Source organism: Pteronotus mesoamericanus, unplaced genomic scaffold (assembly GCF_021234165.1).
Source record: "Pteronotus mesoamericanus isolate MK-2021 breed Mesoamerican mustached bat unplaced genomic scaffold, CSHL_Meso_final contig_311, whole genome shotgun sequence".
In the NCBI taxonomy this organism is placed as follows: domain Eukaryota; kingdom Metazoa; phylum Chordata; class Mammalia; order Chiroptera; family Mormoopidae; genus Pteronotus; species Pteronotus mesoamericanus.
Window position 1 is genome coordinate 262,672 of NW_026555132.1, and position 15,679 is coordinate 278,350.

The 15,679-nt window shown below is 44.7% G+C and overlaps 2 protein-coding genes across 6 annotated transcripts in view; one reads left to right on the forward strand and one right to left on the reverse strand.

The window, feature by feature from the left end:
- Nucleotides 1-15,184, forward strand: part of ANAPC1 (anaphase promoting complex subunit 1) — a 101,239-nt gene extending 86,055 nt beyond the window's left edge. For 2 of the 5 annotated variants that reach the window (XM_054575551.1, XM_054575548.1), the window contains 5 exons: nt 474-569; nt 1,963-2,161; nt 5,995-6,129; nt 6,710-6,905; nt 13,977-15,184. In XM_054575551.1, coding sequence (XP_054431526.1) covers nt 474-569; nt 1,963-2,161; nt 5,995-6,129; nt 6,710-6,825 — 546 coding nt within the window. In that variant the 3' untranslated portion in view covers nt 6,826-6,905; nt 13,977-15,184. Of the gene's footprint in view, nt 1-473; nt 570-1,962; nt 2,162-4,897; nt 4,927-5,994; nt 6,130-6,709; nt 7,000-13,976 lie in introns of those variants that run through there. The other 3 variants (XM_054575547.1, XM_054575549.1, XM_054575550.1) reach the window with 2 other exon arrangements.
- On the reverse strand, nt 11,246-14,542 carry LOC129072151 (putative speedy protein E21). The gene is made up of 8 exons (XM_054575575.1): nt 14,530-14,542; nt 14,364-14,444; nt 14,093-14,164; nt 13,713-13,907; nt 12,336-12,394; nt 12,017-12,102; nt 11,391-11,565; nt 11,246-11,305 (listed from the first exon to the last, which is right to left on the reverse strand). Exons 1-8 carry the CDS (start codon nt 14,540-14,542, stop codon nt 11,246-11,248), a joined length of 741 nt encoding a protein of 246 aa, XP_054431550.1.
- Nucleotides 15,185-15,679: the final 495 nt, after the last annotated feature.

Sequence of the window (15,679 nt, forward strand, 5' to 3'; positions counted from 1 at the left end):
AGGAAAGTGCCACTCAGAGATGTCACATGCCCAAGATCATAGCTGGTAAAGACAGGGCACTGTGCCCAAAGCCACAGGTCTTTGATGATGGCTTGTGCCTGCCATTAACCCCAGCTGCATGTAGCTTTGCTGCCTCCCCCAAATTTGTTCTGCTCCATGTTGTTACTACATCTTTGGGTGCTGGGTGCCCTTTCTGGATCCTTCCCTTGCCAGCACAACCCAACACTTGACCTAGTTTTCTCTTCCACGGCGTTTACATCCTTAACTGTCCCTTGGGACTTAATTTTGGTTGTATTTCATTGATGTTTCATTTTGCATGTGCTGTTATTTTGTAAAGAGCCACTTGTTTTTACCCTTTTCTGTCAGTCACAGCAAAACTTAAGAATGAGCCGGGTAGTTGCTATACAGTTGTTTCTTGAATTGATTTTGGAATGTACACTGATGTGCTACAAACAACTTCTGACTTTTCACAGAAACAGGAAATTCTGGATCTCTTTTCTTCAGTACTCTATGAGTGTGTTACTCAGGAGACCCCAGAGATGTTGCCTGCATACATAGCAATGGATCAGGTATGGTTCAGAAACCTATTTCAGTTCTGATGAGACTTATCCTCAACAGTGAGATAAGGTTCCCAGGTGTTCATCTTTTTAGTTTTTATCTGCATTTAGACATTCTGAAAAGGAAGCTTTATCAGAGTGGAAAGCTCTATGCATAGCAACAAAGTTTAGCATTGATGGTCATAGCAGTGCCTTTTGTGGGCTGCCTTACACTAGGGTTTCTGTTCTCCCTGACCAGGGACAAAACATTCCGTCACTTTCTCCCCCTTTTGTGGCTTCTGGCCTCCCTCCTGAGAGCTTCTCTGTGGAGGGGACTGTGCAAATGAGCAGGGGGTGAACAAACCGTGTCCTGCTGATGGCGGTCATGTGCGCACCTGTGTGGTGAAGCCTGTGAGAAGTTACAGGACCAGTTTGTAGTTGAGGGAGCTAGAATTAAGTTTTAATTTGTGTGTGTGTGTTACTGCTGTTTTAAAAGAACCTAATAATGCAGGAAATGATGCTTGACAGCTTTCCTAAAGAATCGGGTCGGTTTGTTCACTCTAGGTTATTAGCAGCACATAAAGCTTTTAAATAGTATATCTTTCAGACCCAAATTTGCAGTGAAGCTAAGCCATTAGTTTTCTCATTTGGCTAAAATTTATCTGGGAAATCTTAAAAATACAGATCGTCAAAGCTCATTCCGTAGCTACTGGATCAGAATTTCTAGGATGAGGTCTAGGGTCTACTATTATAAACGGCTCTTCAGGTGAATATGATACAGTGAATTCACAGATAAGCAATTGGAACTCAGCTAAAGGGGAATTATCTAATGGCACAGTTATCCCTACTGGAAACCTAAGTGGAAAATACATTTAAGGCAGTGGACAATATCCAAGACCTGAAAATCACAGCATGCTAAGTAACATTCTAACTAAAAGGCAATGTCTGGTATAATCACATAGGCCCAGAAAGCCTTCGCTGTCTGGTGTCCGACAATATTGATTAGAAAATGCCAGTGCGTGATGTTCACACTGGCACTGCTTTCCACAGAGCCTTTCCCCGAAGCAGCCCACCCACAGGCTGTTTCCCATTGCTGGCTAGGAGTGTGTTTTCCTCTTATGCTCTGAACCTTCACCCTGGTGCCATTATGAGCAGTTGTCTATGGGAGAATATCCTGTCTGGTTGACGCCATCGTGGCTTTGTAGATGGGTCTGAAGAGCAGTGCTGTCAGAAGTGTTGCTTTAGTCTTCTGATCCTGGGATCCCTGGCCTGACCCCAACCGTTTCATGATACCCACCCTGGGGTTTCCAGACATGACTAGCTACAGACGTATTGGGTTTTCATTTTTTTTAGAGCCATTCAACTAACCGTGACCTCATTTGCCCTTGTAGCTTTTACCCAAGAGCTGTCCTTTTCTCTCCTCAAGGCTGTAAGAAGACTGGGAAGAAGAGAAATGTCTGAGACATCTGAACTTTGGCAGATAAAGTTGGTGTTAGAGTTTTTCAGCTCCAGAAGCCATCAGGAGCGGCTGCAGAACCACCCAAAGCGGGGGCTCTTTATGAACTCTGAGTTTCTCCCTGTCGTAAAATGCTCTATCGATAACACCCTGGATCAGTGGCTACAAGGTAATTAGAGCCTGTTCCCCCTGTGCTTTTAAGATAATGCTGCGACTCAGCTTTTCTATTCTAACACGTTTTCATTGGAAAGCAGGACCAATATGGGGATAAACCACAATGCCTGTGGATTTAATGTTTCTAGTTAGTTAGACTGATTATCTCCTTCAACTACTTTATAAATATATTTAACTCTACTTTGTAAACCATGGAGAAAATATACATAACATTTTAAATACCACTTGGCACTTAAGAACCTGCTTTACCTTCTCTAAGATCAGATCATGTCTCCTTTCTGGGCTCCATCTACTGTTTCTAAGGGGTCTGTGACCTCCCTGAGTCCAGCAACCATCTTCTTCCCTATTCTTTATCTCCTGCCCGGCCCCACCCACACCATGTGCTTATTGAGTGAGTACTTGTTTTACTGGCTCTGAGTCGATGAGAACCTGGGACATCATGTAACGGTGGCTTTCTATCCATGGGATTACTAACACGTGTGTCCCAACTATCATTTCCTCTTGGAATTCGAAAGCTCACGCAGCTTAAAAATTGTTTTCAGTATAATTATTTTTGTTCTCACCTTGAGGAAAAGTGTTATATAGATTTTCTTATTTCGTACCTATTCAATTTAGCATTTGATCACCTACAGCAGACCTTTGCTATTGTTAAGAAATATGCCCTTAAATCTCTGATTTGCAGATTTCATAGAACACAATGAAACTTTGGCAGCAACTAGACCATTCTCTAAAACAGCTCTGAATTGCTTTCTTCCTATTGCTCTTTAGGGCACTTGGTGGTTACAGCATTGCTCTGAGCCTCCACCAAATTTGACTGCTGCTCTGATTGCCAAAAATGGGTATTTATTTTCTAGTGAGGGACCATCACTTTTTAAAACCTTTAAATCTATAGCCTCCACTCTCAGGAGAACTAGCTGTTGGCTTTGGGATTGTAATCATAAATATTCAAACTTGTAGAGAATTTTTTAGTTTGTTTAAGCCAAACTGACAATTGCCAGGAAGCAAAATTTCAACAGATTCAAAAATGCTCTGGAGGATGGCAGTTTAGCACCTTATTTTATATACATCACAATCAAAAGGAGACTTAAGGGGATTACAAGAAATCCATTGGTGATAGATTAGGGAGAGGGAGAAAGCCAAGTGCGGAAACCTCTGGGATTGGATAAAAAGTAAAATGACAAACAGTTTCATGCAGGTGGGTACAGGATAGTTCATAGTCAACAATTAACACAATAATAACAACAATGAGGGGATCTGTGGTTTCCCCCTGGTATGGTTCCCATCCTTTAAGGGGTCTGGTAAAAGGAACTTTGGCACGCCAAATGTTTTTTATCATAGGTGCAAAAAAACAGGCTCAGTTAAGTTAAAGATTGTCCTTTGTTAGGGAAACATACCCGCCTAGGACATGACTACCCACCATGAACTGCTTTTAGAAAGTTTTAATTTCAGACCATCCTATGTGGTTACTTTAGGCCTGAGCTTGTTGGGTTTCACAGGTGGCCCTTGTACATCCACAGGATGGAGAACAATAAATTCAGTAAGATGTAGAACCTATGTATGTATCAGCGTGGAAATGTCATTTATGTTTGTGCCTTAAAATCACAAATTCCTATGTGGACTTTTAGGGTCACTCAGAAATAATCCAGACCAGTCATTCATCCCAAAATGCATTGGATTTATCATATTGTCTAGATGTCCTATATGTATTTCTCTTCAGTTAGACTTTAGTCCTGAGCAAAGAAAATGGGTTTTAAGTTAAGAACTTAAAGAAGTTTTAACTTTTTATTATAGAACATTTAAAACATAATACAAAGGAAGCAGAATAGTGTAATGAGCCCCATCACCAGTCTCAGCTGTTACAGAACCCTGCCATCCTTCTATCATCTGTACCTTCACCCATTGCCACATTCAGTTATTTTTCAAATTGCACCATTTTCTGTCCCCACCACAGTGGCCTGCAGCATTGTTTTGGGCATTGTCAGTTGGTTTAATTTTAGACAAGGCTGGTGACTATGTACTGGTATCTCATTTAGTTTTGATTTGCATTTCCCTGGTGACTCATGGTGTTAACTACTTTTCCATGTGCTTTTTTTTATTATTCATATACCCTTTGTGAAGTGTCTGTTTAACCTATACCCATTTTAAATTGGCTGTCTTGATTATTGAGTTGTAGGAGCTTCTACAAATTCTGGCTACAAGTTTTTTGTGAGATGGTTTGCAGGTATTTTCTCCTACTTTTTGGATATTTTTAAAAATAATTTTATTTATTTTTTAGAGAGAAGAGAAGGGAGGACTAAAGAGAGGGAGAAACATGGATGTGAGAGGGTAACATAGATGGTTGCCTCTAGTACACGCCCGGATCAGGGACCAAACCTGCAACCCAGGCACATGCCCTGACCCCGGGAGTCAAACTGGTGACCTTTAGGTTTGTGGGACAACACCCAACCAACAGAGCTCTACACGTATCAGGGCTGCCTATTTGTTTTCTTAAGGGTGATTTTTGATGAACAGAAGTTTTAAGTTTTGATGAGGTTTAATTTATCAGTTTATTTTATGGTTATTGTTTTCTGAGTGTGGTCCTAGAAATCTTTCCTACTGCAGGTCATAAAATTTTTTAAAAATTTTCTATTAAAAGCTTTACAGTTTTTATCTATGATTCATCTCAGAATATTTTTTATGTAGTATGAGGTGGGGGTTGAGGTTTTTTGTTTGTTTGTTTGTTTTAATGCAGATGTCCAGTGGTTCTAGGACCATTTGTGGAAAAGACTTTCCTTTGTAATAGGATTGCTTTGGGGCTTTGTTGAAAATCAGTTGCCTGAGTAAGTGTGAATCTGTTTCTGGACTCAGTTCTGTATCATTGGTCAGTCTATCCATCTTTCTTTATGCCAGGACTATACTGTCTTAATTCCTGTAGGTTCAGAGTAAATTCTGAAATCTGGTAATGAGAGTTGTTGTGTTGAGAAGAAAATTTATAGCACCAAATGCTTACAATATGAAAGAAATGGTCTCAAGTCAGTAATCTTAAGTTCTTGCTTCAAGAATCTAGAAAAAGAAAAGCAAAATTAACCAAAAGCAAGCTTTTCTTTTTCCAGTTTCTTGAAGCAAGAACTTAGATTAGTGACAGTAACAGTTTCTTGCCTCAAGCCCAGCGTTTTGCCCAGGGGAAGAACAGAATGGCTTTTTTGAGCTATGGATAGGAATTAGGACATTTTTTTCCCCCTGGGGCCTCCAGCAAACGAGCTGCCCAGCATCTCACATCTTGGACTTGAACTGCAACTCCTGCACAATCCTCTGTCAGTCCCCATGGCAGAGAATGTCCTTCACTGAGTGGCTCAGGTTTGCCTGGCCCTGAGCCAGTCCCCGCCAGAATAGGATTGCCTGGTGCCCCAGGTCGCTGGTTCTGTAAGTGTGGTCCCCAGAGCAGCCCCGGCCGCATCTCCTGGGAACTTGTTAGAAATGCAGATTTTCTGGCCCCATTCAAGAAATTATGGGTTTGTTTTAATCAGCCCACCAGGTTAAAGTTTGAGAACCTCTGGCCAAGACCAACCAGATCCTGTCTGGGAGCTGAAGTCAGTCCCCTTCAGTGTTACACAGTGCGGAGAAGGGTGGTAAAGAGGGTGTTTGGGGAGACAACCACAGTGGACCGGTGTGCTTTTGTAGTGTTCATCACAATTTGCAGTTATTGATTTGTTTGTGTAATCTCTCTGGCCCCCACAACTGTAAACTGTGCAGTGACCAGCACTCTGGTTGACTGCAATAGCCTTACTACGGAGCATAGTATCTGCCCAGTGTACGGTAAGTATGTAATTTCATGTGTTTGTCCCACAGCCGGGGGTGATGTGTGTGTGCACGCCTATCTCAGTGGGCAGCCCTGCGAGGAGTCTCAGCTGGGCATGCTGGCCTGCTTCCTTGTCTACCACTCCATCCCAGCTCCACAGCACCTGCCATCTGTAGGACTGGAAGGTACTGCAGACCTACATTTTCTTTTCAGTACATGGTATTGGCACTTATTTTTTTTCAGTATCTTAGTAGGGTACATTTCTAATGAGTTATTTTCTCTAGGGTATTTTTATCATGTATGGAATTACTTTTTGGAATCTTTTCTGGAAAAAACTGTAAACTTTACACATGTATAAACCTTTATTTACATTCAGAAAAGGATACATTCTTCTTCACAAAACCCAAACACCTATATATAGTGAGAAACTAAATGTTTATATTATTATTCTCTCTTAATGGATATTTTTAAAGTTATTGTTAGTTTTATTAATTGTATTTAAATAATATATAATTAAATAAGAATAGTTTCACATATAGTTAGTTATAGGTCACTTTCTGAAGTACAGAATGGGTGAATTTAAATTTTTGTATCACGTTATATTTTACAGTGCATTAGGGAAATTCATAATTTAAATTTTGTGTTTGGGTAATTATTTTCAAAGGGAAAGAATGCCACCCTGATTGTGGCTGAAGTCTCCTTGAGAGAGGGTGTGGGGCTGAATCTATTTAGTTGTGACTGTTTCTACTGTTTGCATTTCTTCAGGGAGCACAAGCTTTGCTGAACTCCTCTTCAAATTTAAACAGCTGAAAATGCCTGTGCGAGCTTTGCTAAGATTAGCTCCTTTGCTTCTTGGAAACCCGCAGCCAATGGTTATGTGATCATGTCTGGTGAAAAACCTGCCCTGAAATGTGACTTCTGCATAAAAACATGACCAAACAACAAAGCTAAAGAAACATTTGTAAGTTTTATAATATAATTAGGGGGAAATGAGCTTCACAGACCTCAATGTATTTTAAAATCTAAGCATTTTAAATATTGCAGACTGTTGCTTGTCAGCATTAACACATGATCTATAAAAGTGAGTTAAAGTTTACTTTTTTAAATAAAGTTTTTTGGTTTGTTTTCAGAACTCTTGATGATTTAGTTTGGGATTCCAGAGCATAAAGCAGTGGGAGCTGTGGTGGACAATGGTTTTTAAAGTCTTTCATTTATGGTGGTTCAAGTGAAGTAACTTAATGCTCAGAAATGCAGAGTTTTAAAAGAAGCTCTTAAATTTTTTTGCATCAACAAAAGGCCTTCAGCATTTTCTAAGATGTCACAGTTGTCCTGTTTAAAGTTAGTTTATATTTCGTGTGCCAGTGCCAGGCATCCTCAAAGTATGAATGATTACCTTAAATGGGAGATCTATATCCTAAGGAAGAATTACCTAACATGAAGCCTGTTCTAGAGAAAATAGGAAGTTTCCACTACAGACAGGGCTTCAGAAATTGTCTGTTTCCACCCAAAATGTAGAGAATGTGTATCTGTATCAGGGCGTCTCTGGACTAAATGATGATGAAGAATACTCATAAAGACATCTCCAGCTTCAGGTTTATAGCACAGAAAGAAGAAAGCTCCCTGCCATCTAGACTGTGACAAGTGCTCTATGCTTCTTAAATGGCCCCTGGACCATAAACTGGTAGAAGCTCTAGTCATTTCATATGTTTACATCCTGAATTGTGGTGTTTAGCTTTAAAAGTAAAAATTAGAGCAAATATAAACCTTCTTTCAGTAGAGATTTTGGCAAAAATCCATGTGGCCTTTGCTTTTGCAGCAGGGGTGGCATTTCTCAGATATGTACCCAGAGGCGGTCAGAGTGGTTCTGCTTCTCAAGATGGTCAGTGTTCCATTGACCCAACTGCCCCAAGCATGTGCTCCTGCCTGGGAAGCATGGGTGAGAGGGGCTGGCCGGGAAGGCAAAATGTGCTTCCCTTTGCACTTAAGTAGCTTTTCCTTCTCTAACTAACAAAGAAAAGTTAAAATGGTAAATTGTAAATATTCCATTTGAATTTAGATTTAAAGAACTCAATATCTTGACAACTGTTACTGTGTTTTCACTCTCAATTGTTTATAATTTGTGTGCTTTCTCTGAAAAATGATTTGAGAGACAGTAACCTGCACACAAATGAACTTTCATGTATGAGGGAGAACAGTCATTAAAATGTTGTCCACAAAAGGAAAAATCAAGCTTTATAAGAAGGAGCACAGTAAAAGATTGCATACAGTCTGGAGACAGCATTGACTTTGTATACTGGGCTGAGTGATTGGTTAGTAGGGAGCAAAGAGGATATTCTGGATATTCTGGGCGGTGTGCTCTTGGGCAGGCATGCTAGTGTCATCAGAATCAATTTCAGATACTCACGGGTTCTCAAAAATTCTTGAGTGTAGCTCTCACCATCCCAGCCTTTTCGGAGCCATGGCAAGGGAAGGGCTGGGGAAATACCCCCGGCTCTCAAGTATTTTGGCCCGGAAGTGGCAATGTCACTTCCAGTCACACCCTGTTGGCAGGAAGTAGTCGCATTACATCACCTCATGTGACTACTCGAAGGGGAGGAGGATCAGATGCTGGCCTATCACAGTATGGGTCCTAACTTAATAATTCCCTACATCCATCTTTGCTACTTACACAGATAGAAATGCACATTAATGCCTCTGTAGATGAACATAACTAAAGATGCAGTAGAGTTACACACTCATACACTCAGATTATTGTTTCTGGTAGATGCTGACATCTCTGTGAAGACATGAGCTGTGGCAACTCTGAGGCATGGAGGCCATTAGGGCCATTAGCAGGAAACCATTGGGTTCAGCCCATGGAACTTCCCTTGGTTCTGTCTAATCTTAATTTGAATAGGCCACTTTCTACCCTTTGAGGAGAAACCTCTGACTTCATAGCTTATGGAGAGGGGCTTGTCCCAGCTCCTATATCTGTCAAACCTGTACACAAATAAGCAAATCAAGCTGCAGTAGACCTGCCCAGGCCCCCACCCACCCCACCAGGAGTCCTTTCCAGTCTCTCTGAAGGACTTTGAACCTGAATTGTGTGAAGATCACAATTCCACCTTCTGTTTGAGGCATCTTCTTTGTGTCCCTTTGTTTATTTTTTTTAGCACCTCTGAATGATTTAAGGATAATCTCTTACAAACTACATAGAATTGGGTTTTGCTTTGTGAGTCAGTCTAAATCTCAGTCTTTATATGATATTTAGTGTATTTTTTAATATTTACTCTGTGTTTATTTGGACTGTTGGCTTTTTAAAAATGCTGAACTCATTACTCTTAGCACTTAGTATGGTTCATTTTTTTTTAATATATTTACAACTAGTATCGTCATAGGGCTCCTCTTCTTTTTTTTTTTTTTTTTAACCTCAGCTTTCACCATCTTGCTTCCAGTGTTGATGGTTCCCTTGGGACCGTCCCACTTCTCCCCAGCACCCATTCAAGGGTCTTTCTTTTTTTCTCTCTCTCATTTTGAAAATTAGGCTATTTCTGCAATGTCAAAACATTCAATGGCACATGATTCTCTCTTTTATTCCCAGTTTTGTATTGGCCTCAGATGGACATACCATTAGGTTCCAGCCTCCTTTAGTCCTGTGATTGAAACACCCACCATCTCTGCACTGGACAAGACTGCTCTTTAGGTTGTCTGGAGAGGCTCTAAGTGCATCTGTCTACAGATGCCAATTGTCTAGACGGGCAGGTTTCCTCCTTTCTCTTCCTGTGTTTCTCTCCTTCTGACTTGTCTTTTCCTTGCCATCTTCCAGTTGTTTTTTTTTTTTTGCCTCTCCCTTCAGGTTCCTCCTCCTTGGTAGTAGTCCAGGCCTGTTCCCAGACTTTTGATTCCTTCTTCCTCTGCTGGTCCTTAGTCTTCACAGAGGCTCCTGCTTCGGTCTCTTGGCTCCTTGGGTGCCTCTCCACATTACTGCTAGACCCTCCAGGACATCCAGGGGTCGGTGGCCTTTGTTGGCTGACTACTGGGAGGTTGGGGGCCACTGTGCCATAGGCTCCTGTGGTTTGGGCTCTATGCATTGTCCATCCTGCAGGTCTGAGGAAGCTGGAGGCCCCCTACTAGTGCTCCCTGGAGCCTGAGAAGGAGGCAGCAGCTTCCATGTCTGGGAGATGTAGGTGGCGGGGGGGTGGCTGGAGCTTCAAGAAAGTGAGAAAGTAAGATCAGAGGGGAAGGCAAATTCTGCCACACGGTACACATTGGAAAGGAGCTCAGGGAAAATCAGTTACTACCTTCATGCTCTTTTAAGTGACCAGACCACCTGCAATATTTTTTTATACTGTGCTAAAAATGCTATTTTCTTGGAATTTTGAGATTCCGGACATGCACAGTAGTTCTTAGTCCTCAGAAAAAAGCCTGTGGATGAATTCAATTCCGTGGTTTATGTTGGAGCACACCTGGCCTATCTTCCTTTCTGAGGGTCAGTGAGGCTCCAGCACGCCCAGTAGTGGGCGGGCTGGTCCCACTCCTGGGACTATTCTAGCATGACCTCTGCCCAGGGAAAGAGTTTCTGTGCATTTCACCGACCATCTCCCCCACTTCAGGTAAATCCAAATATAAACCTAAATTTAAACCAAGGAAAACACACTCTAAAAGGTGTGATTCTGGAGAGGTGGTCATTGTCTTGTAAATATGTCGTCTTGTATACTTCTTCACAGTTCTGTTGTGCACTTGCTTCCTTTTCCCCTAGTGATATTTTTTTCAGAGAACAGAGAGCCTCGTGGGCTCTTCTGTCCCTGACACACCCTTCAAGGGTCCCGGCTCAGTGTGGCTTGCTTCATGTGGGAGGAACATGCAGATGTGATGAAGGCTGGAGCCTGTCTTTCTCTTTCCTCCCAAGAGCCTCCATGGTCACAGTCCCTTTTTAAGAAAGGATGGCCCCAGTGTTTTTCATGTATTTATGTTTCAAGTTTTCAGTGCAGATCCAAACTCTGCAGAGGTTTTCATTACTTAGATCAGTGTTTATAAAACTTTCCCTAAAAGAAAAAAATTGATTTGCTAATTGGGACTTGTGCTGCATAGTACGTGATTCCATAGTCAAGTTAATTGGGAGAATTTTGAACTAAACGCAGATACTTTTCCTGTTACAGAAGCTCTCAGAGCCCTTGCTGTGCTAATCTGCCCCAAGGGCTGTAGTCGCTTTCTCCTCAAGCTGCCAGCCCAGCTCAGGTAACGAAAGGGCATAGATGTGGAGTTATCCGACTCTGCAGAGCCCCTGCCCCACACCTGCACTCACCTGGACCCCTTGGGAGCCTAAGGGGCGCACTGGCGCTCCCGACTCCAGACCCAGTGATGTGGGTTCTGGGCCTGGATCTGAAAGGCAAGCAAAGGGAGTGAGCACCTGGAGGAAGGGTCCAGCCCACCACCCCTGGGTGGTCCCAGCCTCGTCCTGCCATACCTCCTCACACAGCTCTTGGGTTACCCAGGCTTGGTACTCCATCGCGTGGAAAAACTCCATCTTCAGCTTCAGGAACTCCTTGTAGAGCTCTGTCCAGTGCTCCTTGCCCAGCAGGAACTGGAATATGCTGCGCTTGGATGTGGGGCTGTCCTCTTCCATGTCAGAGGCGATGTAGCTGCCACAGGAAGAGAGGAGCCTATCTGGGCCCAGTGACTACTCCCAGACTCAGGCACACCTGGTGCTGGGGGCAGCATGTCCAGGAGAGAGGGTCTGGGGGAGCCCTCTATGCAGGGCACCTGGGTCCAGAGGGCAGCAGGACTGTCCTCAATGCCCAGCCTGTTGGGGCTCTGCTGTGCTTGGGCTAGCCTGCCGGCTCCCACCATTTCCCTGGTGGCCTTTTTCAGTCACTCATCTCTGGGCAGCAAGGGGGATCTCCTGACTACTTTCCTTATCTCAGGATCTTACTCATGGCTTGCCTTCCCCATGACCATGAGACTCCTGACAGCTGTGTCCTCTCTGTGGCCAAGGGACACCCCCACTTGAGATCCTTGGGCAGTGAGACTGGGGTAGGCTGCGGGCTGGGAGTATTGGGCAGAACTGGGAGCAGGTTCTAAGGAGGCACTCACAGGGCCAGGAAGAAGTGGATCCTGTTGTAGAGAGATCCTGGCAGCTGGACACGGCCGAAGTATTCTACCACCATGGACAGCAGGTACTGCAGGCACAAAGTAAGGGAGAATGCTCAGGGTGGGACTGCCTGAGGGTCTTGGGCCCTTGGGCAGGTGGGGACTAGCTAGGGATGGCATGGGGAGGCGAGGAGATAACGGCACCAAGAGCAGGTCTTTCCAGGATGTTCCTGCCCAGGGAGGGAATCTTACTCTGGACCTGCCCCTCATTGGCTGTTGACTGCAGACCCATCAGTCCCTCATCATTTTGTGCGGCAGATACCTTATCAGACACTTTGAGGAAAGTGTCAGCTTCCAGGAAGCTCTGAATAATGGGATCTTCTGCAAAGGAAGGTAGAGGGATGAGGGCTTGGAGTACTCTGCTGGGAGCAGTGAGCCTGGGGCTGTGGGTCATTTCAGAGGGAAGGGGGAACCAGAACCTCCTCTGGGTCCTCTGTGGCAGCGGAAGATTGTGAGCCTTAACAGGAGAAACAGCTCCTATCCCTTCCACTGACACATGCAGATTGAGTTTAACTATGGGGCAAGGATTTTGCTGTTGTCACTTAAGCTTCAACACATGGGAGGTGTTTGCTACAGAAATGTGACCCAGATCCCAAAGTTTAATAATTGCCTCAAGTTGAAAGCTTGGCTGTGCCTTTGGGCCTCTGCGAGACCATATCCGTGTTACTTCATCATGCTGTGACTGTAAGGCTTCCCTGCCCGTCTGACACCTGAGTACCCATGTGGTGGCGAGTTTGAGGCATCCCACCCTCCCTTTCCCAGACTCCCTCATCCTCCATGGACAATGACCTGGCCTATCCTCACCCAGCAGGCTCATCTGGAATTAGACATGTTTCCTGGAGGTGCTATTTCCTAGTGTAGACCTGAGCAAGATAGCTGTCCCTTACTCCTTGCCCAGGACTATGACGTGCACAACAGGGAGGATCGGGGGTAATGGGTCCTTTGCCCTCCCTGCACCCTCTTCAGTCAGCCTGGCCTCAGAAGAGCACTGTCCAACAGCACTTCCTGTGGAGGTGGAAATGTTCTCCCTCTCTGTGCTGTCCACTGTGGCAGCTACTTGCCATGTGTGGCAAGTGAGACCGGGGGACTGAACTTTAAAAGTACTTAATTCATATAAATTTACACTTAAATAGCTACCTGTGGTTCTTGGGTGTTGTATTGGACAGTGCGCTCCGAGTGTCCCTAAGTCCTGCCTTTGGTCCTGATGTTACCTTCAGATGGGCCTCCTGAGGTGAGTACCCTGTTCACAAAGCTCTCCCATCCTTGCTCATGCCCCATCTCTAGGCATCTCTGCTTTTCAAAAATGTCCTGCTCTGCGTGTGTCACTGGCTGAGAGCATCTTATTTCTGCCCCTGTGTTTTGTCTTTTTTCTCTGCCCTCTGAGCATAAAGCCAGTAAGTTCTAGTTTTTCCTTTTATGACTAGTCTCTAAATTCTTAACTAGGGGGACAGATGACTGTCTCAATCGGCAGTGAGTGTGGTTTGTTCTGAAGTGTCTTGTTAATTGAACACTCAGCTGGGAGCCTCGTATCCCTGAAGAGCCCAGGGGTTGGGGGACGTGTGAGTGTACCCCAGAGCCACTGTCCCCCACAGTTCCGTGTAAGAAGAGCCCTGAGCACTCTACAGCTCCAAGCACACACCCAGAAGTCGGTAGAATGCTTCTAGGTCCTCAGGACGGTAACTGGGTTTTCTCCTCCTGTTCATCCTGAGTTTTGTTCCCTCAATGTGATTGACAGTCCACATGGTCCTCTGATGCCACCTCTTCTGGGACATCAGCTTGCAGATAATTTCTGAGGAGGCTGAACTGGAGGCCGAGGAGCTGCTCTCCTGGGAAGCTGCAGGAAGAGAGACTCCCTGTGAGCCTGGACCTGACCCACTTAAGGTCCTCTGTCCTTTTGTTGCAGCTCACCCTGAAGACTGGACCCAACCTCCTGAAGACAAAATGACAAGAGGTTACTCAACAGTAACTGATGATTCTGTGCAAGGCCGAAGAAATGGAGGGACGCCTGAGGACCCATACCTGCCTTGGCCTCCAGCAACTTCCTTGTCATCTGGCCCCTCATCCCGCTGATTTTGTGCTCAGGGATGGCCTCTGAAGAGGCAGACTGAAGGCCAGAGGGCTCCTATTCTCCAGAGCTGCAGGGAGAGAAGAGGGCCCCACCTGGGCAGTCCTGGGCTCCTTCCTTCCCACTTACCTTGAGGACTGCCTTTGACATCTAAAAGGATGAGAATGACCATCCTTCCCTTTGCACTTGTCTACAGAGGGGTGTGGGAACTGAGTTATTACTTACTTTTCTCTGACAAGGAAAAGCTGCTGTCCTCTGCCTCTTTCTGTGGATCCTTCTGTTGATCCTTCTGTTCGGAGGACACCTCTGTGGAGGTAAATGTGAGATTCCGTACTCATAAATATCTTCAATAGTGAAGAAAGTGAACAAGATCATGACCTCCCTGGCTCACCTGGCAGACCCATACTCGGTGAATGACCACACACCTGCCTGCTCTTCCATGCGCACCCTTTTCTACTGACTCTTGGCTTGGAGAGTCTCTGTGGCAGCAAACATAGAGCTCAGAGGGATTCTGTCTTCTCTGTTTGGAGGGGGGGAAAAAGGAAGGTTCTTAACCTGTTTCTTACTAGGCTATTTCTTTCTACTTAACCTGCTCCTCATGAAACCTAATAATAATAAAAATGGCAATACAAGTAGCTAACAGTTACTGATTACTTACTGAACTTCAGAAATTGGTAAGTGTACTAAGAATTACTTCATTTGTTCCCGGTAAAGAGCTGGGAGGTAAGGTATACGACTTGACCAGTTTATAGACGAGGTTCCCATGACGTGGCTAGGATCTCCTTGACTGTGACAAGAGCACTTTGAGCTTGGGATTAGAACTTGTGTCTGACCAGTATTCAAGGGAACAATGGCCAGTGGCAGAAAATGTGAGCCTCGGTCACATTTTCATTAGGGTCGAGCTGGATGACCTTCCATACTTGTATTTCTGTCATCAGTTCTGCCTAAATACTGCTGTGAACCACTATTAAATCATGGCCAATCAAGCCTGGCTAAAGTAGGACCAGAGTGGCCATGTCTGTCTGAAAGACCCTTGAGGTGATTGAGGCGGTGCCTTCGGCCCACCTCAAGTAGGCCAGTGCCACTTACCCCACCTGAGGACGATACTCCTGATTGGTAGACGGTTGCTGCTTCTCGTTCCTCCCATTGTCCTGGCTCCTGAGGCTCTCAAGGCAGCCCCTGTCTCCTCAGTGCTCTGGGAGTGTCCAGTTTGTTCTCCCCTCCCATTTTCACTTCCTTCCCCCTTTTGCCCACTCCTCTCCTACGCTCTCCCCCTACAAATCTGAGGCCTGTTGTTATTCCTACTGCATTCCCCAGTAACTCACCTGAAGACTCACAGGTGATCCCACCCACCTCTCTTGGGACACCTTGGAGGGGTTAGTTTAGTATTCACACTCTGTCTTGTGCAGGAGTGAGTGCTGCCCAACTTGTGTGAGCACCATGTGGCTCTCTGAGGAACTAGGCCCTCGCACTTACACAGACCGTAGCCTCAGAACATGGTGAAAAGAGTGCTGACCATAGTCAAGTCTTCAGGGTTAAAC

Excerpts from the sequence above, each read along its gene's own strand:
- LOC129072151 (XM_054575575.1), bottom strand. Across the intron at positions 12,395-13,712 it reads AGCATTCTACCGACTTCTGG|AAGATCCCATTATTCAGAGC; the intron begins GTGTGTGCTTGG and ends CTTCCTTTGCAG. Across the intron at positions 12,103-12,335 it reads TCCTCAAAGTGTCTGATAAG|TACCTGCTGTCCATGGTGGT; the intron begins GTATCTGCCGCA and ends TTGTGCCTGCAG.